We start from the raw sequence: 27,197 nt of genomic DNA, 5'->3' as shown, positions 1-27,197 counted from the left end.
GCAGGAGCTGGATAACCCCAGATTTGTTAACATGATCTTTTCCGTGTCTACCTATTCCAAAAGGTGATGGAAAAGCAGCTCCAGCCCTGGAGCCAGGCAAGTGCTCCCTCCAAGGGGATGATCCAGTCCTTTCTACCTGACCCTTGGCTCCCGGTGTGGGTACAAATTCCTCATATTTAACACCGAGGGGATGTCCCAGGGAACAACCTATCAGCAGCAGCAGGCAGGGATTTCCCACTGCGGGGAAGTCTTCATGCAAGATGGAGAGGGCTTTTCCAGCAGAGCTCCTCGGGATCAAGGAATAATTAATTCCCCACGTCTGCTGGCTGCGGCTGCGCGGGAGAGGCCGGGTGATGCCGCTGGCCTGGCTGCCAGCCAGGAACACACTCCCAGGATGTACAAATAACCAGCTGCTCCTGGCAGCCCTGCGCTGGCAGCCCAGGCCAGCAGCGTGACCACTTCACTCAGCGTGGCCTCTGTCACCACCAGGGAGCTGCTTTTAGCTGGGATCAGCAAAGGGCTGGGGAATGTGCTCCTGGAACGGGCACCTTGGGGCCGCAGCATCGCTGGCGTGGGGCGCTGGAAGTGGCAGGGCTGGGTGGTCCCTCTGGACAAAGGGTCCTGGCATGGGATCAGCCTGTGTACCTGACATCCCTGGAGCTCCCCATGGCTTCATCCAAAGCCCAGCACAGGCAGAGCTGGTGCCTGCAGGAGCAGAAGAGCAGGGGAACTGTTTCAAAAGGAAAGAGGAGAGATTTAAGTGGAAGGAAGAAATTCTTTACTCAGAAGGTGGTGAGGCCCTGGCACAGGTTGCCCAGAGAAGCTGTGGCTGCCCCATCTCTGGAAGTGTCCAAGGCCAGGCTGGATGGGGCTTGGGGCAACCTGGTCTAGTGGAAGGTGTCCCTGCCCATGGCAGGGGGTTGGAACAAGATCTTTAAGGTCCCTTCCAAACAAAACCATTCTGTGTTTCTATGATTTTCCCTCTTTTCTCTATGAAAACACCCCCCTAACAACCTGGTCAGAGGAGATGTGGTCCAGCTCAGCTAAAATCCCCACTTTTCTAAAGAAAAGTAGCAAATTTTTAAAAATAATAGTTTTTAAATACCTCATCCTTGCAGGTAGCCTCTGCTTTTGGACAAACCAGCTCCATCCCCATCCTTGTGAAGAGGCAGTACAGGTGGGTGCTTGCAGCATCACCCAGCAGTGGGATGCAGTGGAAGGGCTGGGTGCCCCTCTCCCACGCCCACGCCCCCCGCCTGGCATCGGGGTGATCCCTGGGCCTCCCGAGAAAGCATTTCCAGCCCCCGCTCCTCCTGCGGCGAGCAGAGCTCGGGGCCGGGCTCAGCAGAGGGAGCCACAGACTGCGCGTCCCCGGGCCGGCGCTGCGGAGCCGGGACCAGCCGAGCCTCCGGCCCCTCTGGGCATCCCTGACCTCGGGCGTCACCCAGCTGGAGCAGAGCCTTTGCAAACCTCCTGCCAGCTCTCCCTCCTTCCCTCCCTCCCTCCCACTGCTGCTTCCCTACAAAACCTTTCCCGTCCCTCTCTTTCTCTCCTCCAGCACCAAGACCCATTTCCCTCCCAGTTGCTCTCCCCCAGTGAAGAGCAATGGAAAAGAGGCTGGAGTGGGTGAGCACAAACCTGGGGTGCAGCCCCCCAGAGCCCAGGGCTGGCACCCGGGGCTGTGCCAGTTCGGCTCCCCGTAGCCAAGGGCTGGCACCCTACACAGATCACAGAATGTCCTGAGCTGCAAGGGACCCACAAGGATCACTGAGTCCAGCTCCTGGCCCTGCACAGACACCCCAACAATCCCACCCTGTGCATCCCTGAGAGCGTTGTCCAAATGCTGCTTCAACCCCGGCAGGATTGGTGCTGTGACCACTTCCTTGGGGACCCTGTTCCAGTGACTGTATCCTGAAATTTTGCCTTTTTCCTTCCCACTGAAGCACTGCAGCATGTCCTGGCTGGAGCAGTGACTGTCACTTCCTCCAGACATTCCTGCAGCTCTCCAGCAGGTCCATGCCTTGTTCCAGGACAAGGGAGAGAAAGAAATGCCAGCTGAAGGATGAGCTATGGCTTCCCTGGTGGAACCACGGGATGCTGAGAGGGTGCAGAGGCACCCACAGCTGGGGCAGGAGGGAGCAGAAGCACGGACACCTTCCCACAGCCCCTGGTCAGGGGGTCCCAGGAATTACTCCCTCCGTGGCATCCACACATGCCAGGCCAAAGCAGCACCACTGTGTTTTGCCTTGGCACTTTTAAAATCATTTTCAGGCCTGTGCAGTGGGGTTGATCCCTCTTACAGCAGATTTTCACCTTTGCTTTACTGTTGCAATCCTGGTGTGGAGAAGCAGAGCAAACAGAGGGAACATGGTACAGTTCACCTGCCAAAACCAGCCCTGCAGTGCCCCGACACCAAAAACACAACATAAAGTTGTTAAAAACTACAAATAAATTCCTTGTGATTCTATTCTTTGTGTATTTTAGCAAAATTTCTTTTCTTCTGTGATTTATTTTCTGTCCCTCCCAGGCCAAGACTTATTAACAACAGCTTTAATGTTTTATGTCCCCTCAACTCCTAAATCATGAGTGTAACTTTAAAAACAGCTGGAAGGCAAAGCTTTTCCTAGAAGTTGTTTCCAGGAGCTGCACATAAGGGCTTGGCCAAGGCTCAAAGAGCACAGCTGATTAAGGCTCTTTCCCAACTCCAACAGTGCAGGAACCAGGGGCAGGTAAGGAGCTGTTAGAGCTCATTAAGCAACTCTCCGAGGTGTGAAAGGTTGTGAAGGCTCCACGAAACCTCTGGGATGATCCCAGACTTGCACGAAGCCACTCAGTCACAGGAAGGCAGATTTTTGTCTAGAAAGAGCCTAATTTGGGGTCCACAGCTAGAGGAAGTTGCCTGAACCAAAGCATCCTGGTGGGCTTGGCAGTGCTGGGATAACTGATGGACCCAGTGGTCAGGGAGGGCTTTTCCAACCTTAATGATTCCATGATAAACCTGAACACAGGGAAGGAGGACCAAAGAGCCCAGGACCTGGCTGCATATGGCACAGGGGTTTATGGACTGGTCACTCCACAGCAAAGGGGCAGGAGGTGATGGGAGACACCCAAAGTAACCACAGGGATAGAAAAAGCCTCAAAGAAGCTGCTCATATGGGGGACCCTTGAGAAAATAAAATTGATAAGCAACACATACCACTGGAGAGCACCAGGAAAGGAATGGAGCACATGATAAATCAGGTGGAATCCTGGGAAATGGGGCAGGTCAGGGTTGGGAGGATGTCCCCTTATTGAACAGGGATTGGTCCTTCTGTTTTAGTTTTTTGTTTCAGGTTTTTGGGTGTTTTTTTTTAAGCTGTAAACACTTTGAAGCAGAATATTTTTTTACCCCAATGAAAACAGATTTTCCCATGATCACAAAACCAGTGAGGCTCCTTCCAAATCCCACACCTAAAAAAAAATGCAGGGAATAGATAATTTCTTGCAGAAGTGCCTGTTTTCCCAAACAAACCATTTCCCACCACAAGCACCAGCTTGAATACACAGCTGTGAGAAAGACAGAACTCAGCCTCACCACAAGGACAGGTCTTGCCAATGCTCCTGGGGCTTCCCAGGAGGGTTATTTCCAAATAGTTCAGACCATTTGGATAAAAAAGACACCAAGGGCTGGAGGGGCCTTCATTCATCATCCCTTCTCCCTTCCTGACACAGCCACAGGCAGCCCCTGCAGTCCCCCTGCCCTCTGACTTGGGCTGTGCTGCTCCTCAGGAGACTGAGATCCATGCATTTTTTATTTTTCCCCCCTAAATCTCAGCAATATCTGCTTCCTGAGAGGCTGGAGGACAGCAGGAATGTTTTCAAGCCAGCCTGCCCACCCTGCACCCAAAGGGGTGACCCAACCCTGACTTCACCTTCGAAGTCTCTTGTCACAGCTGCTCCTGGGATTTATTTGTTCAAGTTAATTGGAGCATCTGGCCAGGAACCAGGTGCTCCCTCAGGCCAATGCAAGGTCTCCAGGACAGCTCAAGAAGGGCACAAGAGGACTGTGAAACCCTCCAAGCTCAGTGCCAGGAGAAGCCACTGCCACCCACCATCCCTGCTCCAATGTGTTTGCTCTTGATTCCTCTGGCTCCAAGGAGCAGCAAGAAGAAGGTGACACCAAATCCTGGAGGTTGTTTTCCTTCCCAGTCACCAGCTGGGGACTCCCCCGTGGATAACAGCAACACCCAGCCCAGAGGAGCAACCCAACCCCTCATCCACAAGGACAGAAACCATCTCCACCTGAGGAGAGGGAGCTCGTGCCCTCTCCTTGTGCAGGGCCATCACCTGTGAGTGCCCCAAGGATGCTCCCACTCCCAAGGATAACACTGTGCTTTAATGTTTCAGAGACAACGGACTGGTGTGCAGTACAACAGGGGCTGTACATCCTATACATATTTACACACGGGGTGTAGTTAAAGCTCGTGTATTTGAACAAGACTGACATTCCAAAAAAAACGCCGAGACTTACAACAACAAAAATGGGAACAAAATCCAAGGCCACGAGTAGAGAGAGGTATGTTTTAAGGACTACAGGTCACAGGGAAATAAAAAACAGTGGTGATGCAAGGTGAACTTTATCCTGAATAGAGATAAGTGGTTAAAACACAACTTTTTTGGTACCTCAGGAGCAAGAGAGCATTTTACAGAGACTTAATTTCCAAACTAAAGCAAGGAAAGAGAAATAAGTGTACTGGCATGTGCCCCTTTGGTCCTCAAAATCTCCTTCCAGTTGAGCTAAAAAGAGAGGTTTACTGCCAATTTCAGGCAAGAAAGGTTTAAGGCTTTTCAGCTGGGTATTTGTAACACACTGAAGTGAAAAGTGGCAATTTCAGGAAAACAAATGCCGTGGAGTAGGTCTGGTTTAGCAATGTGCAGCACAGCTTGTTTACACCAGTGACAAACACTGTTACAGCACCTAACCCTACAGAATCCAGGACAGAAGATGGTATAAAAGATTTTTCCAATAATGCTGTGAAGGTCATCAAAGTAAAATTAGTGTCATTAAACACATGAGCTTGTTCTCCTTGAAAAAGTTCCTTAAGCCCAATCTGAACAGACATGATTTTCATTTTGTTTCCAACATGGGCTGGAGCAAGAGGGAGGAATGTTGGTGAGATGGAGCTGGCCATGCCAGGAACTGCCCTTGAGGCTCGTGTACAGGACATCTTGGATTGATATCCAGCAAAGCAGAGAGAGCTCTGGGAACCTGTGGGCATCCAACCCCCTGGCTGACATTTGTTTTGCAAGCTCGGTGTGAGGAGGGTGGTTTTCATTTGTGCCTCATCTTTTCCCAATTAAGAGTTACAAAACACCCATTAAAATGGTAACAAAGCAGAAGTTCAGCCAAGTCCAGCTGGACTGAAACTTCTTGTACCAATTCTGCCACTTACAGAGGTTGCCACATACGCAGAGAAAAATGTGGTTTGATTCATTCTGGTGGCCCTGGAAATGCTTTTCTCAGCTGCTCTTACGAAATGAGCTGTTGTCATTCCAGGTTACTCTGCCCTGAAATGACCCAACCTGTCGGCAGGGAGGGGAGGTACCATGTGCTGTGCTCAGCATTTCATGCTCACCTTTGGTCCAACATTGGAAATGGAAACTTTAGAATGCTTGGAAATCTTCACTTTCACATTATCAGACTAATTTCAGCTTTTCAGTCTCACCCACGGAAATCCAAGAAGGAAAGCTCAAGATATAAATATCATTAAAAACCTCTTTGGATACCTCAGTACTCTGCAGACAGACTCTGCAGGTTTTTTTCCTCTCCTCTGTTAAAGTTTCCTTAAAAACAGTAAGAAACTGATAGTTCAAGTGGTCAGACATTCTGAGGCACAGAGAAAAAGGGGCATAAACCCCTTTGTACTGAGACAGGGCTGTGCCCCAAATAATTCAGAAGTTAATTCCCTGCCTGTTAAGAGGATAGGAAAAATGGAGTTTACACATTTCTCAAACAAAAAAATACACAAAAAAGGAAGTTAATGCTAGCAAGAATATGAAACACACCAGAGGTAACAACTCAGAGGTATAACACACATATCCAGGTACTTAAATAGCCACTGCAGGACTTGCAATAAAACATAGTCAAATAATTCGGGACAATCCCAATCCTACAAAGATCCACATCCTTTCAGGTGTTTCCTGTGCTGCTCCACATTTATTCTAATAAGCACAACTATTTCATAAATATCCATTTCGCTCCCAAGCCCCTCTTCTCTCCTGACAGTTGGATATTCTGCACTATGGATGGAAAAGCATTTCCAAACCCTTATTTTTAGCTTGGAACTCCGTGACATCAGCATCAGTGGAAATCCAGGAGGAGCCTCCCTCATCCCTACCTTTTCCATTTGCCACCAGAAGCCTTTCACTGCACAAAGACTATGACAACACTTCACAACGATTTAGTTCAGAATTGGGATGTGGGAACAAGGACAGACAGTGACACGGGACAGAACAATCCAGAGTGCATCCAGAGGGTAACACACTTTCAGCTCCTGATGAGCGTCAGGAATTCTTCACGGGTCTTTGGATCTTCCCGGAATACCCCCAACATTGTGCTGGTTACTGTTTTACTGTTCATTTTCTGTACCCCACGCATTACCATACACATATGCCTAGGAGAAATGAGAGGGGAGTCAGTGCATCAGGAACACTCCTGGGAAAGGAGCAATCCCTCGGGGAGAGATGTTTCTTGCACGGTCACATTCAATTCTGGGAGGGTAACAAAACCTCCACATCCAGAAAGGGCAACTGCAGCACCTCAGCTGTGGAAGAGAGTCACATTCTCAGCCATTGAGTGCTGCCTTCTCTGCTCTGATCCCAGGAAAATCCCACCTTCCCAAGGTGCATTCTGATCACAGCAACATGCCTGTTGCTAGTCCCAAGCTCTGCACTTCTCAAGGAGGCAGAAGGAGCACAGGGGCAGGGCATGGATCCAGTGCTGCTGGGACAGCTCCTCACTGCCACTTCTCCACAGAGGATCAGGCACCATTTTAAATGTCTCCAGCACATCAGGATTATTAATTTTTTTATTACTACTAGAAATATTTTTATTAATAGGGTTGTTGTTATTGTTATTATTGTTGTTGTTATTACTACTCTCTCTGCCTGATAACCAAGCATAGCACACAGCTACCACAGCCAAAGGGGCAACATGCACCAGCTCTGCAGCACAGAGCCGGGATCCCACGGAGCCAGGATCCCACCCATGGAACACCTGGGATCACACAGAGCCAGGATCCCACCCATGGAACACCTGGGATCACACAGAGCCGGGATCCCACCTATGGAACACCTGAGATCACACAGAGCCAGGATCCCACCCATGGAACACCTGGGATCACACAGAGCCGGGATCCCACCCATGGAACACCTGGGATCACACAGAGTTGGGATCCCACCCATGGAACACCTGGGATCACACAGAGTTGGGCTCCCACCCATGGAACACCTGGGATCACACAGAGCCGGGATCCCACCCATGGAACACCTGGGATCACACAGAGTTGGGCTCCCACCCATGGAATACCTGGGATCACACAGAGCCAGGATCCCACCCATGGAACACCTGGGATCACACAGAGTTGGGCTCCCACCCATGGAACACCTGGGATCACACAGAGCCGGGATCCCACCCATGGAACACCTGGGATCACACAGAGCCAGGATCCCACCCATGGAACACCTGGGATCACACAGAGCCAGGATCCCACCCATGGAACACCTGGGATCACACAGAGTTGGGCTCCCACCCATGGAACACCTGGGATCACACAGAGTTGGGATCCCACCCATGGAACACCTGGGATCACTTACGTCGCTTCCACGACGACGCCAACCCCGGCGGGCTGTAAGGCTTCTGTGATGGCGATTGCAATTTGTTTGGTAAGGCGTTCCTGGACTGAGGGAACAACAGGGAATTCAGACTCCCAGAATCCCAGAATGATTTGGGTTGGAAGGGACATTAAAGCTCATCTTGTTCCGACCCCCCCACCACGGGCAGGGACACCTTCCACTAGACCAGGTTGTGCCAAGCCCCCTCCATCCTATCTTCCATTTGTATCCTGGAACAGACCTTTTATTTTCCTGTTTATATTTGCAGCCATTTTGCATTCCATCTCTCCAAACACAGTTTGTTCTAGCAGCTCCTCCATTTCCTATTTTGCAGTTAGATTTTCTTGCCTCTCTGTTCTGTTTCAGTTTTTGATGTGTTTGTTCCCAGCATTACTGCTGCACCATTTATTCCACACGCCCCATTTCTCTTCTTAAGGAAAGGAAATAGAGATAAAAAATGAGCTTTGTCCTGCAAAGCTTTACTTCCTGCTCTAGCACCCTCTATTCACCAGCCTGGTGGTCACTGAGACTTCTCTTGCCAAGAACAGGCCAAATTTAACCACAGGACAAAGGCAGCAGGCTCAGCCCAACCCAAGGCTTTGAACCCTGCAGCTTCCTCCCCTTCTCAGGGAAAGGAGGCAGCTGTTGCTTCATTGCCTCAGACCAGAATTCCTGAAGGCATCTCTCTGAATCTCTGTAGGAGAGTTCATCCCCAGCAGCATCCAATTAGTTTAGTTACTCCTGGCAGCTCTACCTGGTAGCACATTTATCCTCGGAATCAGTTCCAGCCTCCATCTACATTTCTAGGTAGATGTCACCCTTCACTGGGTATGCGAGGGCCAAGTGAAATAGACCTCTTCAAAAAGTGTTTTTCTCACCTGTTTTTCTCAACTCAAACTCCACATTTTCTAGTCCACCCCCAATGTCCAGCCCCCTGCACTGACCAGGAGAGGAGTGCACACAACAAACCCCGAAATTTCATGTTTACCTTGTAATCTTCTACTGTATATTTCCACAATCCTAAAGGAGAAAGGAAAAAGACAGTATTAGAGTTATTTCCAGCTGGCCACTGACTGATCTTCACAATTAATTTGATGCTACCAAAAGAGCCCACTGTTCTGCTCCACGTCCTTCCTGGAAATCCATGGCCACCCCAGGCTGGCATTCCTCCCTTGGAGCACCACTGTGTTGAGTGACAGGTTCCCCCCACCTGTAACCCCAAGGACTATTTTAGGGCAAACCAGTCACTTCTCCTCTGGGGTTTGGAATTCCTTGTGTGTCCACCCACCTGCATCACACAGTTTTGGGGGAATGTTTGTCCCTGAACCCTAATTCCTGAACATCTCCCTGTGCTTCAGACTAGACCAAATGCTGCCTTAGGGACAATTCAGATAATGGATTCCCAGGAGGCTGCTGAAATTGAGCAAGAAATGTTTTGGATTCTTGCATTTAGCCACAAATTTAGCTAAGAACAATGAGACAGAATTGGTTTTATTTAAAACAGAATCTCTCCACCCATATCTGTCTTGGGGTTGCTTTATGATGTGTATCCCATATCGCTGCCCTATGCCCAGAAATTCGTTTTTATGCCTTTTTGTGCCTTTTTATGCCTTTAAACTGAGCCTGAGAGGGGGAAGGAAAAACTGAGCAAAACTTTTTCAAAGCAGTTTGCAGCTTGTTCAAGGTCACACAGAGATAGAGACTTTTTTCCAGCTGTGGCAGGGGAGGGAGGAGGCACCTGGCTTGCTGCTTCCCAGTCAGCTTTTGGCCAGTTGTTCAGCTTCTTCTCCAGAGAGAGACTGAGAGTTGAACTCTTTTCCTTCCCTGGAATTTCGGATTTTCTCCCTTTTCCACTGGACTGCTTCAATATCAGAGCACATTGGGAGGACTTTCCACCAGGCACAGAGGGCCTGGCCCTGGGCCAAGCCCCAGCTCTGAGGAGACCAAAGGGAGGACTCTGACACTTTCCCAGGTGTTTTCTCCACAGTGAGAGATTTTATTATTTAGCATTATTGTCCTTTTCCCATGTGCTTGTTAGATAAATAGTTTTTATCTCTTTCACTTTCCTTCAAGGAAATTTTATTTTTCCTGAACCTGGTGGGGGAGCAGTGGTTTGTAACCTGCCTTCTCTCAGAGGATATATTTCTGAATTTGGCCAAACTGGTACAATATCTCACCCCATCCTGCACACTTCAGTGCAGGGATCACCTCAATGGTCCCCTCCAACATGACTTCAAATTTAAGTCATTGGTGGGCAGTGCAAGTGACACTTACTGACAGTTCTAGAATGCACACATTTAAGAAAATCCATAGAACTGCTCTGTAACTCCAGGGGTTGCTCATGCCGACCTCAAATGCTTAATTACACTTCAAGTGGCCACAAAAAGGAGCTGCTATTGCAAGCTTTGATACCTGTCTGGTGACATCAGACAAAAGCCAGACACTGGCTGGCAGCCTGAGGCATCACTTACAAGAATCATCCCTGACAATGAGACTCTCCTGCTGTTTTGGAGAGAGAATTAAATGCACAAACTCCCCTCCAGCAATGAAATGGTTGTGTTATAGCATAAAACAAAGCAGCCCAATATTTAGATTAACTATATGGATAGGAAACATGCTGATGTTCAGATACTGCATAGAAGTAGTCCTAACAAGGTTTTTATGTAAAAACAGTTATTTGAAAGAGCATTTTCAAGCCTGAGCTTAAAATCCAGAGAAAGATGTTTGTTTACTGAATGCAGGTCATCCACAACTACAGAAACTCACCACATTAGACTAATCCTATTATGAAGGATTAGGCCTAGAGCACCAACAGCCTCACAAACCTTTGCTTGAACACTGGCTGCATTATATAGGGCACGACAGGGAGGCACAATTCGGCCCACCAGCCTCTTCATGGCAAGCACTCAGAAGTGAGAACATTTTGTTATACAAGAATCTAATCTTTTCATTATTGCAGTATATGGGAGTTTTAGCCTCACTTTAAAGAGAGGCAAGATTTAACCTTTGAGCACAGTGCAGGAAGCCTTGCACATACTGATGCAGGTTTCCATACTGAGGATAAATAGCAGGAAAATTGTACATTTCCAGCACCACGTTGCTACTTGCATTAAAAAAGAAAAAAAATCACTGAAAACCATTTTGAGCTCCTTTTTACAACTGCAGTCAAGAGATAAATAGAGACCAGAGCAAGCACAAACCAGAGGATGCATATTTCAGATGGGATCCTTAGTCCTGCATGGGAGCCCTGCAGAAATGAAACCACGTGCTGCTAAGGACAGTCTCTTCAGGAAGGATGGATCCTCTTCACAACTCCAACAAACAACAACAAAACAACACCCCCAGCCTGCACCACTTAAAGACCCACCCAACACTCAACACAATCCATGGGATGCCAACACACATCCCCAAGCATGAGCAGCTACGGAAGGGGAAGCCTCTTGCTCAGTAACAGCAGTTCTGACAGCTCAGAACCCCAGCCTACAATTCCAGCAGCTCTGTACAGCCACAAAAAAACATGCAGAAAAAAATTTACACGTTGAACAGCCTGTTTCAGCCTTTTAATCAGAGCAAAGTCCACTCCTATAAGCCCTGCTGGGGACAGGGAGATGCCTCCCTGCAATACGAGGTTACACAGCAAAGATCCAACCTCCAAGGATCCTTCCACTTCCAAACCCAACTCCCTGTTGTGCAAGCAGAGCACAGAACAGATCTGGCTCCCTTTGGAACATTTTGCTGTCATATCCTACACGTTTCTTACCTGCTAAGGAAACCCAGCAGGCAGGCAGATTTGCAGGGCTAATTCTCTTTAGTGTTAAGTGGAACTGCAGCAGGATTAACAGACCTTTCAGGGAAAGCATAAGCAAAACCTATGTGGGTCTTTCTAAACTGCAGCCAAATATTTAGATTTGTTTCTCAAAAAGGAACCCTTCCACTCTGATCCCAAATAATCTGCTTATTGAAGGGATCTACCATCCTCTTCCTCACCAGCGCTAGAAAGTGTCACTTAATAACGAGTCAGTGCAGCAACTGACCCAAGGGCACTTGCTGAGGAAAAAAGCTATTTTACATAACAAATGGATTTCTCAAGTGTTTCACAATTACTTTATTTCTCAGGCTGATCTTTATCTATAAAATCTACCCTACAGCATTCTCAGCATGTCTTCAGTGAAAGAAAGAAATGCCAAATTTATCTGAAGAGTCAGCTAAGATATGAAAGCTTTAGATTCAATTTATATCCATAAACTGTGTTCATTTACAGTTTGGAAGTTTCAGATTTTTGTTCTTATGAGTCAGTCTAGACCCAAGTAGTACACAGCTGGAAATTCTCACTGGTTTTTGTGGCCTGCCTTAGAACATGAACCTACAAAACCATTAGGGCTCTACTGCAGCCACTGGTGTGAATTAACACACAGCTCCAAGACTTACCTGTCCTCTCCACAAAAAAAAACAATGCTGAGGTTTGGTCTAAATCCAAATCCAGGACACAAAGTGGGCTGAGCTTTAGAGGGAGAGGAGCTTAAAAAGATTAGCACAGTTAGCACAGCCCAGAATCCTTTCTACAAATTAGCATCACTTTCATTAGAACACTTACCTAGCAAGCTTGCTGAGGCCAAGCACTTGTTTGTTGGGGAGATAACCAATGTGTACCTAGACAGGGGAAAACAACCATTAACAGCAGCAAAACCACACTTCCAAGGGTGTATGAAACTCATGCACCAACAATGAGATGTACATTTGCCCCAGAACTGATTCTGGGGCAGCCCAGCAGTCTTAGCACGTGGGAGGAACATGGCACCATGCAAGCCTAGGGAATTGTGGAGCTGAGACTGTGAAGGCCTCATGAGGTCCTGGTGAAGAGTAGGTGAGTGTTTCTGAGGGGGGGAAAAGTCACAGCTCTTCAGGAGTCAAGGCTTATGTTCCAAGTCTCAGGAATGCTACAGAACACTGCTGCATTTGGGTACAAAGGCAGTCTATTACTCAGCACAGCACTATTTGTCTAAATAAACATGCTTTTCTCTCAAGACCTTACATGGATTTAGGGAGCGGAAGGAAGAGGGACTGTGCTTTACTTCTAGTGAAACTTCTGATGGCAAGAAGTACTTTGCCACCAAAAATCAGGCTGCACTTCCTGATTTATTTTTTTTCTTGTTCTAGTATCATAGATCACTGATGATTAACTCAGCTTCCATCCTGCTCAAATATGGATTTGCTGAACATGTACTTGAACTAAATTGGAAGAAGTTTAGCAGAGAAGTGCTCAGATATGAAGGGAAGGACATTTAGCTCCTTGTTTTTAGAAAGCCATGCAGGCTACTGAATTCCAGTGGGTTTACATTTATAACAGATTATAAACCAGGACTTGTGCCACTGTACCAGAGACTTGAAAAATTAGCCAAGATAACAGCAGGGGAGTGTCAGTGGGGGATTCTGGCTTTGCCTGGAGGCCCCATCTCAGAATCCTGTGCTGCTGTACCTGCAGTAGAGGTACCACAGTGCACCTGATTACCTGGCTAACTTGCTCATTCCTACCCCTTCTGTCGGGTAATCAACCCACTGACACCTGAAAAGACATGAAACATTTCAGACAAAGTGAGAGACACGACTTAGAAATAAGCTTTGAATCCTGTTCCCCGTATTTTTTTTCAGATTTCTTGATTTCCTTTAAGATAGAACTGCAAATGCAAGACCCACAGGTCAGTGTTTACAGCCTGTTTGGTGCACCCAGCAGGGCAATGGTTACTCTGAATATGTAGAGCCATACCAACTCATTTAGCAGGACTGAGTCAGTGTTTGTGAGGAGACTTCTCCAAACCACACAAAAAGAGCTGGATGTAGAGAAAAATGCACACATTGCCACAGGAGTAACGGGGAGAATAAACACAGTACACACAACCAAGAAGAACAGGCACAACAGAAAGTTTGCACAGCAAAAGAGGTTATCCTGTTTTCCAGTATAAAACACTAACAGCAAGAAAAGAAAGCTGACAAAACTGAACTGACTCAACTAAATAAACAGCTGGTTTCTGTTCGTGTGTTTTATTTTTGGGAGACAATTTGCTTGGAACATATGTGGCACTGACTGGATTTTATAGACAACACAAACACGTGCTGCTCTTGGACCTGTGAGCACTCTGTGGTAACAGATGGATCAGGCTAAGCTCCATCCTTCTGTGCTGATAAGGGAGTGAAGAGGCTGAAACGTGCAGCTCCCACTCAGAACTCTTCATCACCTCTACAGTGGTTAACCGGAGAAATTTTATTTTGTTAAAGTTGTTGGCATTACAATTCCAACACTCTCTGGAACACCAGCCCTTTTCACAGGACTCCCCTATTAAGCATAGCCAGGTGTGGCCACTCTCTCCTTGACTCGGCAGGGATAATTAAGGCAGGGCTGCTAATGAGTTTGTTCCACTCACAGGGGGTTTCAGAGATGAACGTGCACTGGATAACTCTGAGCCAGGAGCTAAATCCATGACAGAGCCAGTGTGCAAAGTGAGCTGGTTTAATATCGAGATGTCTGCCCTCAAGGCTCGCTGCTGCTTCATGAAGAAGAGCTTTGATATGAAATGTCAGAAACCATTAGATTACTTAGACTAGGAAAGGTTGAGCATTATATTTCAGGAGCTCAAATTCAAATAAAACCTCCCATTAAGGAGGCCTTCCTTATTTGTATTCTGAAGATTAAACTTCGAGAACCGTAGCTGTAAGCAGCAAGTACTTACAGCCTTAAAAGCTTTATAGCTACAGCTACAAAGTCTTTTACATGTACTTAAGGTCTTTTATTGTGCATTCCCGCATTTGTTCTGTGAGGGAGAGTTACCTTTCCAACAAATGGAACGAGGTGATGCTCACACAATGAGAACATGTCTATGTCCTTCACAATTACCATCTCATCATGGTCTTCGTCAAAGATGGCGTCGTTCAGGACATCTGAAATTAAACAATTGCAGTGAAAATGAATGCAAAAAGCATGGCAGGCTCTCACAGCCTGAGCAAGCTTGTAGCAAGGGCACATCTCTCTCAGGGCTACAGATTTTAGGGTTAAGGTCTGGGAGGGAAATAAGGAGTAACATCACAAGCACGTTTTGGTTTGCGTACGATTTGCCACAGTGTCAGACTCCCTACGTGCTGCGCCAGGAGTCAGCCTGGAGTGTTTTATTTAATTAATAGCTTGAGCACAGGTTAGAACAGGTCTGGTCTTTGCAGAATTACTGACATCTTAAGAGCAATTAAGCCTACAGCTGACAAAGAGAGCATGTCTCAAAAGTGAGCTTCCATTGGTGCTTCCACAAGCAAAGCCGAGCCCGAGGTCAGAGCAAAGCTAAGCCGTCACAGTGGGTCCTCCAAAACTTCAACACCAGCATCACTATCTCCAAGAAGGCTTTGCATGCAAATAAAATATTCTTATTTCACCCTGTAGCATGCCAGGCAGCAGCTGTTCAGGTACACACAGAAGTCAGAGGCACATCTGGGGAGAGATTTGCTGTTCTGATCTGAAACAAACAGGCATATCCACACTCCAGCCTAATTCTGCACCTCAGAGTTAGCAGAAAATTGAGGTAGAGAAACCTCACAGAGATAAAATGGAGAAGAAGCATCTCAGTAAGAAAAGGAACATACAATATGACACTTGGGTAATCTCAGAGCTCAGCAGAACGGATCCTCAGTTGAATTTCCACTTTTAGCAGTCCCTTGACAAGTCCCCAGACAATCCTGGCACAGGTTACAGCTCATCAGTCTCCACAAAGGTTGCAGGCACCAGGACCATGCTGAAAGAGCTTAAAAGTAGAATGGTCCCAAGTCGAGAAACCAGGTCTTTTACAGAACAAGAGAGAAAGTTGTATATGAGGGAGAAACTTGCAGGAGAGAACCAGCTGTACAGATGGGCTGATGACAAGGACAAAGAACTCTGCAAACAAGTTCAGCTGGAAGCCACACTGACTCCTTGGAGTTACTGCCAGGAAAGCAGAGCTCCACACACCACAGCCAGACCAGGGCACTCAGGAACTGCCCTCCATGCACCACGGGGCACCTGCAGGGGTGGTGACACAAGTCCAACAGCTGTGTCTGCTCTGCTTGCCTTGGTGCCTTCCCCTGACACGTACATCCAGCTAATGGCCACCATCTGCTGTCGATAAGGGATCATCATCACAGAGCATTTTAATTTCCTGCTTGCTATCAGCACTACACAGGTAACCCTGGAAACTGTGCACAAGACGTTCCGCCTGCGACGCGTGTTCTTTCCTGAGAAGGGCTGGCAACCTGCAAGGCAGCCAGGATGAATCCCAGAAGGCTTTGGATTGGGTCAGAGAGCAGGAGTAGGGGGCATGAGAAAGGCCAGGGAACAACTCTGTAAAGGCACATGATTGTGTTCTTCAAATTTCAGGGTCTGGTTTACACCAGGCACCGCTGGAGAGGGTTTTGGTTACATGGGCAGCATCATGCAGTTGTGTAATTATGAATTCAGCCAGGAAAAGGGAGAATCCGAAACAGAGGATCTGACCAGGATCACAGGAGAGGGAAGGGGAGGCAGAGCAGCTGTCTGGGTTCTGAGCTCCCTCCTGCAGCACTCTGCAGCCGGGCCATGTCCACAACAGAAAGGCAAATGGTGGTTGCACAAAACCTGCTGCTGTGGCCAGAGTTATTAAAACAAAATCCAAACAGATCCACAAAGCATCTCCAGAGTGACTGCTGCTGTTATTAGACCCCCAGCTCGGCTCACACCAGCCTTGCCAGGAGCATATCAGAGCCCGATGTCAGATATGGATTTACGTCAGTGCACTCGTAAAGCAGATTGTTCAGAACAGCCAGAAATGGCCAAATTCTCATTAAGAGTCGTGGCAATGTGTGACACAGAGCAGGGCCAGAGCTAGAGCAGAAGGCACTTCACTCATGAAGCCTCATATCCATGTGCATATAGATGCATACACACACTAATTAACCTATAAAATATATATTAGTAGATCCTTACAAACTTTCACAGTTCTGTTGTATCATGGAGACAGCTCAGCCAAAGAGAAGTTTAAGTGACCTCAGCAGTACCACACAGGCAACTCCAGGAACAAAAGGCATCCTGCACCCTTCTCTTGGCCAAAGCAGTCAAACAGGAACACAAAGGTCACCCACCCTTCTTGCACATCCCCTCTTACACCACAGCCCAGTCTCAGCCGTGTGGGCAATGCCCCCTCACAGCCAAAGGAGTGTTAGAGGGAAGAAAACAGATCTGCACATAAAGAATGCAGCCACAGAGCTGTGGGGTGCTTCACACTTCTTATTTATAGTGGTCTTGCCATTTTTGCACCTTGTATTTATTTAATGTTAACAGCAAGTTGCAGCTGGGTCACAGACAACACCTGCAGCTGTGCCTGCAGCAAGATCTGCTGTTTTGTCGGCACCAGTCACTCCTTGAGAAGAAAGGTCCACAAAGGAAGAAACCAGCTCAGTGTTGGGCCCCTCCAAAAACTCTTCCACAAGTGCCAGGTGATACGAGGACACACAGGGAAAAAGTGTGAGGCTGGAGGCCACCACCTCAGCAAATGGCCATGGAGCTGAGTGGCCATTCACTCCTACTCTGCTCCAGTCCCTCCTGCTCACACTTCACAAGCCTTTCTCCCTGAGAATCAGCATAGCTTGAAGCCTGTCCATCCCTATTCCTCCCCCTTTGGAACCCAAGCCCCGTGCTGACAAGAGCAGAGTGAGCAGAGCATCTCTGCACAGCTGCTCCTGCCCGTGTCCCACTGCAGCAGCTGTTCACATTAATTACACAGGAGACTCTTCTCTGGCAGAGGCTCAAACACCTTGTGCAGGGGAGCAACACCATTTTATCTAAACTGGTCAGGGGTGGTTTTCTGAAATTTTTTTTCCCCAGTTTTTCCACTTGCAATAGCATCAACAGCTGACAAGCTCGCCCTGTATCCTGCAGCACGTGTTATGGAGAATCTAACAGAGCTGAAAGGACAGAAGGGGAAACAGCCTGAGACTAACCAGGCCAGAAGCAAAGCTGGGGACAAATTTTTGCCCCTTTTCCCATTCTTTCACTCTTCTACTAGGCCACACTGCCTTCTTCACCAGTTTGATTTCATGTTTTGTACAGTCAGGGTGCTCTCTAGATTATTGCAGCTGATTTCTCCTTCAGCTCAAAGTTCAGTTCCTGGTGTAAGAACTTCAGTGGGCTCTTGAAACTGAACAGTCACCTGTGCTGCAAATTAACTCCTGAAACAGAGCAGAATTAATTTGCCCTTTATCTTCAAAAAGAGTTGATAAAATGAAAAATCAGAACTGGATGAAGACAGAATGAGAAAGACCTTTCAGGATTTTGCGTCAGAGCTAAGCAAAGATACCTGTTGCTATAGAAACTATTTGCATGGCTTTAATGTGACACAGGAAAGCAAAAGCACCTCTGGCAACCAGAGAAGGCAGAGCCCACCCAGACTGGGCTCAGGAGGTGAAGGGGATGAAGGATGGCAGCACTGCAGCAGCTTCACAGCACTTCAGAGTGGCCCTTTTTTACTCTGCCTGGGAGTGAAGGGATGCAGGTTGTTCTCACCAGGAGTTAAAGCACTTCCCTGTGGTATTAAGTTGCCTCACAGCTGCAGTTTAAGTGCAGGTTGCTCAGTGCCAGCAGGATCAAGGCAGCTTCAGGAACTCTCTGACACTGCTGCTTGAGCTCATCCATCCTGGCAGAGACAAAAGGCACAAGGTTCTGCTGGACACCCATTTCACAGGTCCGGGCTGTCCCCACTGTCCTCTGCTCTCCACAGCGACCCTCATATGCCACAAGTTGCCACAGGCAGGGCAGGAATGGGCTCAGGCCAAGGCAGGATGACATCCTGTGGGACAAGTCCCACCACACCAACACCCACCAGCTGGAACAAACTGGCTGAGCACTGGCTGAGCTCAGGTACCTCCAGGAACACAGAGTTACACCCAAAGCAATGGCAGGGACCTCGCATAAACCAGGTCATGGTTTGGAGGATGCTCCAGAAGAGCAGTGCCATGAGCCGGGGACCAAAGGCTGACTGGTCTTTAAGGCAAAAACCACCTGGGGAATGCTGGCAGATACTTCTGACCACCTTTCTCAAGGAGCTCCTCCCCAGCTGAGGACAGATGTAACTGGGAGCAGGAGACACGAGTTAACAGCTGAATGTGTGACAAGGAAACCAGCAGACTGCAGAGTCAGGATGAAATCCGGAAGGAAAGTGCTGTAAAAACCTCTCAGCTGCTGCTAGGTAAGCAGCAAAACATAGAGTCAAACCTGACTTTGTTTTTTATTTATTCATGTGATGACACTACAGGTAATGTGGTTAGGAGAAGTATTCCAGACAAGCAAAAGAAAATGACTGCAGCCGTTGAGTATTAAAAAGGCACCAGGAATTGATTACACATACAGAGAACCAGGCTATAAAAACATTAATGTGAAGGGCTTGTACTGCTGCAGAAAATTAATGACTTCAGGTTGCTAAGAAAGGGAGTGCTCTGGGTATGTCATTTGCTTCAAGAAGTCTTGAAGAACTCTAGAAAGAGGCACAGCCTGAGATGCCACATGACTATTTAAATAGGCAAGAGTTCAAATGTTGCCAATAAATGAGCACTTGTCATAACACACCTTCCTAGCAGGAACCAGGAAAAACCTTAGACACAAAAGAATTTACAAGTTTCTGGCTATTATTTCAGATTTCATCACCGAAAGACTAGAAACAGACACTCAGCTTCACACAGGGACATTTGCTTCAGAAGCAAAGTTTAATCCCTCAGTTACCAGAAGGGAGGTGAACCAGACATGTGATTTGATTTAAGGGGCATTTCATAGAAGCAAAGATAAAGGAAAAGCATTATTGCTGTTCAACTAATTCTGGCTGTGATTTGCACAGGTTTGTTTATTTCTCTGTAAAACACCCTCCATGTTGCAGTGAGACTGGAATCTATTCATAACAGATCAGCTAGTGCAGACAGATGAAGCCAAGATTAAGTTCTAGAAGTTGTCCTCTGCCAGGAGGTTTATTAATATGAGGGAAAGCAGTGTTATGGAGATGCTCATTAAAATGTATCAGGATTTCAATAACCATTTCAATGTCCCATGTCACAGAAGGTGCTCATCCACCTTCTTTCTGAAACTGAAACAAAGGAAAAATCAAAGACAAAACACTTTGGAAGAGCAACATGAAGGATCAGAACAGTTCAGATCCGAGAGGTAACAACATTTAACAAATTCCTGACAAAACCCCAGCCAAGCTTAGTGTTCCTTGAGCATTAACAGGCAGGGGAGATGACCCAGGAAAGCCCCAGTTCCCAGAAGTTTCACTGCATTTAGTCTGTGTTCCAGCATGGTAGGTTTCCCTTACGTGGGGGCAGAGGTTGAAGAAACCCCAAAAACCCTCACTCTGAGCAAGTTTGTACCTCCCACCCTCTGGTTTACAAGAAACAAGCCATGGCTGGAGCACAACAATGCTGAGGTTTCAGCTAGAAATAGGTTTCAGCTGTTAATAGATTACGGTCCTGCATCCATGTCCTCACGGATGAGCCAGCAGTACCTCGATTCCAAGAAAGTACAGCACCTCCCCAGCTCCCAGCAAAGGGCACTGCTGCTGATCAAACAGCCTTGTTTGCTTAAGGCACTGTGTGCTTTGACACAGCAATGCTTAGCACCTCAGCACAGCAAACTGAGCAGGCTGGAAAAATTTATGAGCTTACACCATTGCTGTCCTCTATAAAAATACCAAATCCACACGGACTAGAAGAAAAGAATATTAAGGTTTAATTTTTTTTTACCCTTCAGTGTAGGAAAAGCATATGAACTAATGAGTGAGGAAGTGACCTAACCAGTTACTTGCTTTGAAATAAAAGCTGCCTAGCAGAGTCACTTGGCTTCCAGGCAAATAACATACAGCCTTTCAAACCACAGAGGTTTGGGAAGCAAAGTTATCCCTCCCTGTACTTCTGATTTTCATTTCCCTGTTAAACACGCTGAAAGGACAGCTGAAGCTGCCAACATGCCTGTGAGCTGCCATGCTTACGTGAATAAAGGTTGGGAGACTTCCCTGGTAGCAGCTCCCACCACCACCAGTAAGCCCAGTTTGGTGAACCTGTGGTTTTGCTTTGAGCATTCGGGGCTGACAAGAACAACTTCACTTCCCCCTGCAGAAGCTCATCCAACCCTGTGCCTAATGTTTCCTGCAGGATTACACAACCCAAACTGACTCATTTATGATTCACCTTTCGAAGGCAGAGTCATTGACATCGTTTCTGTAACTTACCAGTTGCTTGGGTCTGATACCTTCAGCTTCAATTGCAAGTTAGTGCTGTCTGCACCTTGTACTTCCATTTATTCACTCATTTACTGCCTTTGCACCCACTTGTGCTTTGTGGTATTTATTATTAGATCCTCAGACAGCACCTCTGAGCATGACATGAAGCTTTTAGTAGAAGGAGAGACAAGGTTTAACCTTTGTGTGGCAGGTAGTTGCCTGAAACAGCTATCAAAAAGCTAAAGCCACCTGTCTCTCACAGCCCTGCTGTTAACCCTCACCAGCCAAGGGGGCTATTCTGAAATATAATTTACACCCAGAAGTAAGAAGCTGATAGGTCTGACCCTGGGAAAGAGAATGTGTTCTTGGATGCTGGCACAGAAGCACTGCACAAAATTGGAAGTTGCTTTTTGGTGACTTTTCTGCTCTGCCATCCTCACCAACATATTGAGAGGTTTCTGTTGCAACAGCTGTGAGTCTACACCGGTGCTCAAGTGTCTGCATTGAGCTGTCAGGATTTTTAATGTGGTCCCCAGGTGGATTTTATTTGAAATCACTAGAGGCATTCTTGCTACTCCAATCCAAGTGTGATGACTGGTACTACAGAAGTGAGAACAGCACGTTTGAATACACCCTGTCAATGAAAGAGGTTGAGGCCTTTAGTAAAGCCAGGATTAATAAATTACAATCTGGAATTAACAGAAAGAGCCAGATACAGATATTTAACAAGTAAACTCTACTAATGGCTCTGACACACAACACTGAGCAGCTGCAGAACACAGATAGCAGAGATGAATAGGGGGTAAGACAGGAACACTGTCACTCTGCACTGCTGAGAGCAAGCGAGGAAATACACACACAGGGGAAGCTGGAAAGCAGAATCAGCTTCTCTGCTACTCACAAATCTGGATGGAGACAAAGAATTTAGGTGTTATCTTCCCTACAATACTACAAAATTATGCTATGGGAGGTATAAACATACAAATACAATCAGGTGTCATGGCAGCAAAGTGACAACACCCAGGACAGGAGATCAAATGACCAGCACATTCAACCATGCTCCAGGTGTATTCTGTTCTCTGACACAAGATCATGGAATGGTTTGGGCTGGAAGGGATCCCTAAAGGCCATGTAGTCCAATCCCCTGCAATAACACAGCAAGGGAGGCTTAAGTCAAGCACACCAAACACAGACCTCTGGCAGTGCACTGGCAGCTTTACACTCTCCAGAAGAGAACAGAGCTGGGGAAGGGTCTGGAGCCCTGGGAGAAACTGAGGGAGTTCGAGGGGCTCAGCCTGGAGAAAAGGAGGCTCAGGGGGAACCTTCTGGCTCTCCACAAGTCCCTGACAGGAGGGGGAAGCTGGGGGGGAGGGGGGGGCCAGGCTCTTCTCCCAGGGAACAAGGGACAGGACAAGAGGAAATGGCCTCAAGTTGTGCCATGGGAGGTTTAGTTTGGATATTAGGGAAAATTTCTTCACTGAAAGGGTGGTCAGTCACTGGCACAGGCTGCCCAGGGCAGTGGTGGAGTCCTCATCCCTGGAGGGATTTCAAAGCTGTATGGATGTGGCACTTGGGGACATGGGTCAGTGGTGACCTTGGCAGTGCTGGGGGAATGGTTGGACTCGATCTTAGAGGCCTTCTCCAACCTAAAAGATTCGATAATTTGGCTGTATATCTATCACATCTTTCTTTGTGTTCTTTTATGGAAAATGAAATCTCTATCAGAAATTAATTGGTTTTCTCCTGCCTCCCCAGGGCAGACCTGCAGCAAACAAGGTCACAGGGCTGATTTTAAAGGCTGCCCCTGTTCTGACATTCACTCCCCCGGTTCACTTGTGTCACTCCTTCCTGGCTGTACCCTCTGGCAGCAGCTCCACACCCTGGCAGGGTCTGTGAGCTCAGCAGGGACCCGTTGCAACACACTTTGCCTCTGGCCATGGGGTTGTACACCATGCCCACCACAGAGCTTTCACCTGAGGAACCTCTCGGAAAGATGGAACTTGCAGCTACTGTAACAGCATCTTATCTTCTGCCTGATGCAGAGATAAAATGGAAACACTCCTCAAAACACACCAAAGCAAATCACTGCTTTAACCTCTGCCTACCCAGACAGCTCCACATGAGGAGCTGAATAAGCTGCAAAAAAAAGCCTTAGAAAACAAGAGGTCAGGGCTGCTTTCTGTTGGGTTTTTGGGGAGGGTTTGGGGTTGTTTTGGTTCGTTTTCTCTTTCACAAGCCATTTGCTGGTCCGGTTCACAGCCTGGCCAGGCAGAGAGCTGGATTAGCATAACCAAGGGAACAGCACACCAGGATGCCACAGCAGAGACAGCAGCAGTCCCAAAGCTACTCTTGTGCCCAAATATCCTTTAGTTGTTGGCTCTTGGGTTCATGAGGTATTTAAAACTCTCCAAGAAGAATTTACTCATATTGACTCTCCGAACAAACTCCTCATCCCCTACTTGTTCTGCAGTCTGCTCTGGGCTTGTCCTTTGGCTACAGCTCTTCCTTCTGTTTGGCTGGGAAGAGTAAGAAAAGTGGAAGCTGAGCATCCTGCAAGAAGAGGTGAGTAGCTGGAAAGTAAAAGGATTCCCCACCTGACACAGGAAGGAATGTTAACATCACAGCTTCACATGACTTCCTAAAAAGAAAAAAGCAGTCCAGGAGTAGAGCACCCAGCAGTGAGATTTTCTACCCTTGGACATAATACAGCTCTGTCCCAGGTATGGATAATCAGAGAAGGGGAGTATCCAGAACTACTCTGCTTAATTAAATGAATGTGAGGGATTAGAAGACCATCGAGATCTCAGAGAACACACCCTGGAGCAGAAAAAAGTTTTTAAAATTACTTCAGGTAACATGTGCACACAAAACTGGCAGCAAGATAAGAGAGGCACAGAAAGGCAGTAATTTTATCCAGGTTCAGCACAGAAATTCATGCTCAAGCTATCACTAAAAAAATTCCTTCTGCTACAGCCTGACAGGATGACTGAGAGACCTCCTGTGTTTCACAGCAGTAATATGAGGAAAGTTAATCCCAGTAAACAAAGGACGATACTGTGAAACCCTGATGAAACCTCACCTCAAACACACTGTGCAGCAGGACTAAGAGAGGAACAAGGATGGCCACTGCAGCCCAGACCCTGTCTCCAGATGTGAACCCGAAAACCTGGGTTGATCTGAAAGGCAAAACAACTTCCAAGGCAGAAATGCTGTTCCTGGGGGAAGATGGGACACAATATTGGCACAAGAGTTTAAGCTGGCCATGAGTAAGTTGATGCTGGAAGTTGTAGTAATCTGATTTCAAAAGAGCCAACAGCCAAGAAATAAAAAAGAAACTAAACACAAAAACCAGCCTTCAAGCTGAAGCACAGTGCACTTAGAAAAGGACTCTGATGTGCCAGCAGGAGCTCCCTGATGCCATCAATCAGCACAGTTCAGCCTTGGCATTCATCTGCAGCACCCTGATGCAGCTCTGGGGCAGGCTCAACACACCAGCGCTGTGTTCCAGAGAGCAGAGCAGGAGCAGCTCCTTCCTCAGCCACACTATTTGCTGACACTATTTGCATCCCTTACTGACAGGAACTTGCCTTTTACTGTAAGAAGGAGCAGAAAGGGGAAATCCCAAGCTCTCCAGGTTCTTTTTTTACTGTTTGTGCTGGGTACAGTCCTTAGTCAAGAAGCTGAGAAGAGGGAAAGTGATGTAAAAAATAAATTTTCAAGCAGTATTTACCCTGCATTGGAGCCACGAGTTGCTGGTGAGAACATGTCCCACCCCGTTCCTCTCCTCACACCCTCATCCAGCAAGCAGAGCCACCCAGCTGGGGCAGGGATGTGAACCTGGGGTTCCTCTCCACACCTGCATTTGCTGCTGGGACCCTGAGGTGGGGAAGGGATCTCCCTGTCCTCTCCTTCCTCCTTACCTCTTTTCCTTAAGTTTCCTTCCCACCTTTGAAAAACCTCACTTGATTAAAGGAGCAGCAGAACAGGACTTTTCCTGAGAAAATTCAAACCCCTTCTTGTCTGCTAATCGAAACAAATATTCCCGCCCTGTCTGAACACAGCCTCGCTGGGCCGGGGAGGGAGGAAGGAAGGAGGGAACCCACAAGTTCCTATGCCAGGGCTTGAAAAGTTTCCATCAGAAGAGAGAAAGCAAAAGCACTTGCTCTGCTCACCCAAACGGGAGGCTTACGATGGAATGAAAACTTTACCTGCACAGAGCTTAATAAAAAAACCCCGAGATATTTGGGGAGGGAGGGGGGACAGCGAGACATACAAGCGATGACAAGGGAGCACCAGATGGGTGACGCGGTGACAGGGCAACGATGTTTTAAGAGATTTATTTTAAGGAATAAAGCAACCCTCGGCTGGTACCCCAGCAGGACGCTCCATCCCCGCAGGACGCTCCATCCCCGCAGCCCTCCCGCCGTGCCGCCCCGGGAGCGCTCCCTACCCGCGATGGTCTCCTGGTAGCCCTTGGTGAAGAACTGCATGGCAGTGGCCGCCCTCCAGGGCGTCTTGAGCAGCCCCTGCCGCTGCGGGTCCTCGCCCAGCGCCCGCAGGATGGAGGTGTAGGCGGCGGCCAGGCTGGGCAGGTTCAGATCGTTGTCCTCCTCGCTGCGGGGCCGCTCTCCCCGCCACCCGTCCCCGCCGGTGCCCGGGGGAACGCGCGGCTTCTCCGCGGCCGGGGAGGGCGGCGGCCGCTCCTGCCTCGCGTACCCGTTCCAGCCCCGGGCCGCCTCCATGGGCAGCGCTGTGCCCGAGCCGCAGCAGCCCCCGGGCCGTCCCCGCCCGGCCCGAGCGCTCCCGGCCGCTGCAGCCCCCGGGCCGTCCCCGCCCGGCCCGAGCGCTCCCGGCCGCTGCAGCCCCCGGGCCGTCCCCGCCCGGCCCGAGCGCTCCCGGCCGCTGCAGCCCCCGGGCCGTCCCCGCCCGGCCCGAGCGCTCCCGGCCGCCGCCGCCGCCGCCGCCGCTTTTATCCCGCCCGCGCCGCCCCCATTGGCCGCGGTGTCACCGCCGCTGCCGGAGCCGCTCAGCGGGAGGGGGACCGGGGCAGCCCGGGATGGGGAGGGCGGGGGGATCCCTCGGGCTGACACCCGGGATGGGGATACCGGGTGATCCGAGGGGGTAGAGGGGGTACCCCCGGCTCGGGGCACGGGGGGATGCAAGGGTTGAGATCCCCCGGCTTGAGACCCTGGCTGGGGGTACAGGGGGGTCCCTGGGCTGAGGCGTGGGCCAGAGGTACGGGGTACCCGAGGGGATCCCCGGGGCTGAGGATACAGGGTATTCCCGGTCTGGGAATACAGGGGGATGCTCGGGGTACTGAGGGATCCGAAGGGGTCCCCCGGGCTGAGATCTGGGCTGGGGGTACAGGGGGATCCGAGGGGGTCCCTGGATTGAGGGTACGGGGAGGATCCCTGGGCTGAGGTGTGCGCTGGAGGTAGGGCCATCCTCCTGGCTGGGGTACGGGAGGATCAGAAGGGATTCCCCGAGCTGAGTTCTGGGCTGGAGGTGCAGGGGGGTCCCCGGGCTGAGACTCAGATGGGATGCTCCGGTCTCCGGGTCCAGGGGGATCTCTGGGCTGAGGCATGGGCAGGGGCTATGGGAGTATCCCAAGAGATCTCCAGCTCTGAAGATATGGGATCCTCTAGGACGAGGTGTGCGAGCATGGGGGGATGCCCCAGGCTGGGGCTATGGGAGGATCCAGAGTGATCTCCTGGCTGAGACCCGGACTGGGGGTCCGGAGGGTGCAGGAGGAAATCCCGCGGACTGAGGTGTGCTGGGGGTATGGAGGGATCACTGGGGCTGAGGACATGGGACACCCCCTGGCCTGAGAGTGTGGGGGGGATCCCTGGGCTGAGGTGTGTGAAGGAGGTACGGGGGGACCCCCCAGGCTGGGGGTGCAGTGGGAATCCCTGGGCTGAGGCATGGGAGGAGGGTACAGGGAGGTTATTGGGGTTCTCCGGGCTGAGGTGTGGGCTGGGGTTATGGGAGGGGATTCCCTGGGCTGGGGATTCAACCCCAAGCTGCTGTAGGGTGCCCCCTTCCATCACCCCAGTGTGGGGGAGGGCTGCGGGGAGCCCA

The 27,197-nt window shown here is 49.0% G+C and overlaps 1 protein-coding gene across 1 annotated transcript; it reads right to left on the bottom strand.

Moving 5' to 3' along the window:
* Positions 1-4,449: 4,449 nt before the first annotated feature.
* On the bottom strand, positions 4,450-26,059 carry GCH1 (GTP cyclohydrolase 1). Its single transcript, XM_069018611.1, has 6 exons — positions 25,570-26,059; positions 14,696-14,805; positions 12,467-12,522; positions 8,861-8,892; positions 7,855-7,939; positions 4,450-6,653 (listed from the first exon to the last, which is right to left on the bottom strand). Exons 1-6 carry the CDS (start codon positions 25,859-25,861, stop codon positions 6,527-6,529), a joined length of 702 nt encoding a protein of 233 aa, XP_068874712.1. The 5' UTR covers positions 25,862-26,059; the 3' UTR covers positions 4,450-6,526.
* Between the last annotated feature and the right edge of the window lie 1,138 nt (positions 26,060-27,197).

Source organism: Aphelocoma coerulescens, chromosome 5, assembly GCF_041296385.1.
Source record: "Aphelocoma coerulescens isolate FSJ_1873_10779 chromosome 5, UR_Acoe_1.0, whole genome shotgun sequence".
NCBI classification, from domain to species: domain Eukaryota; kingdom Metazoa; phylum Chordata; class Aves; order Passeriformes; family Corvidae; genus Aphelocoma; species Aphelocoma coerulescens.
The sequence above is the reverse complement of the archived record's forward strand: the minus strand, read 5'-3'. Positions and strand labels throughout refer to the sequence as shown.

Bases quoted from the DNA above. Each gene is read 5' to 3' on its own strand.
- GCH1 (XM_069018611.1), bottom strand. From the start codon at position 25,861: ATGGAGGCGGCCCGGGGCTGGAACGGGTACGCGAGGCAGGAGCGGCCG. The intron at 8,893-12,466 runs GTAAGTGTTCTA...TTTCTCCTTTAG, and splicing joins GGCCTCAGCAAGCTTGCTAG to GATTGTGGAAATATACAGTA. The intron at 7,940-8,860 runs GTAAACATGAAA...TTGTTCCCTCAG, and splicing joins ATACAGTAGAAGATTACAAG to TCCAGGAACGCCTTACCAAA.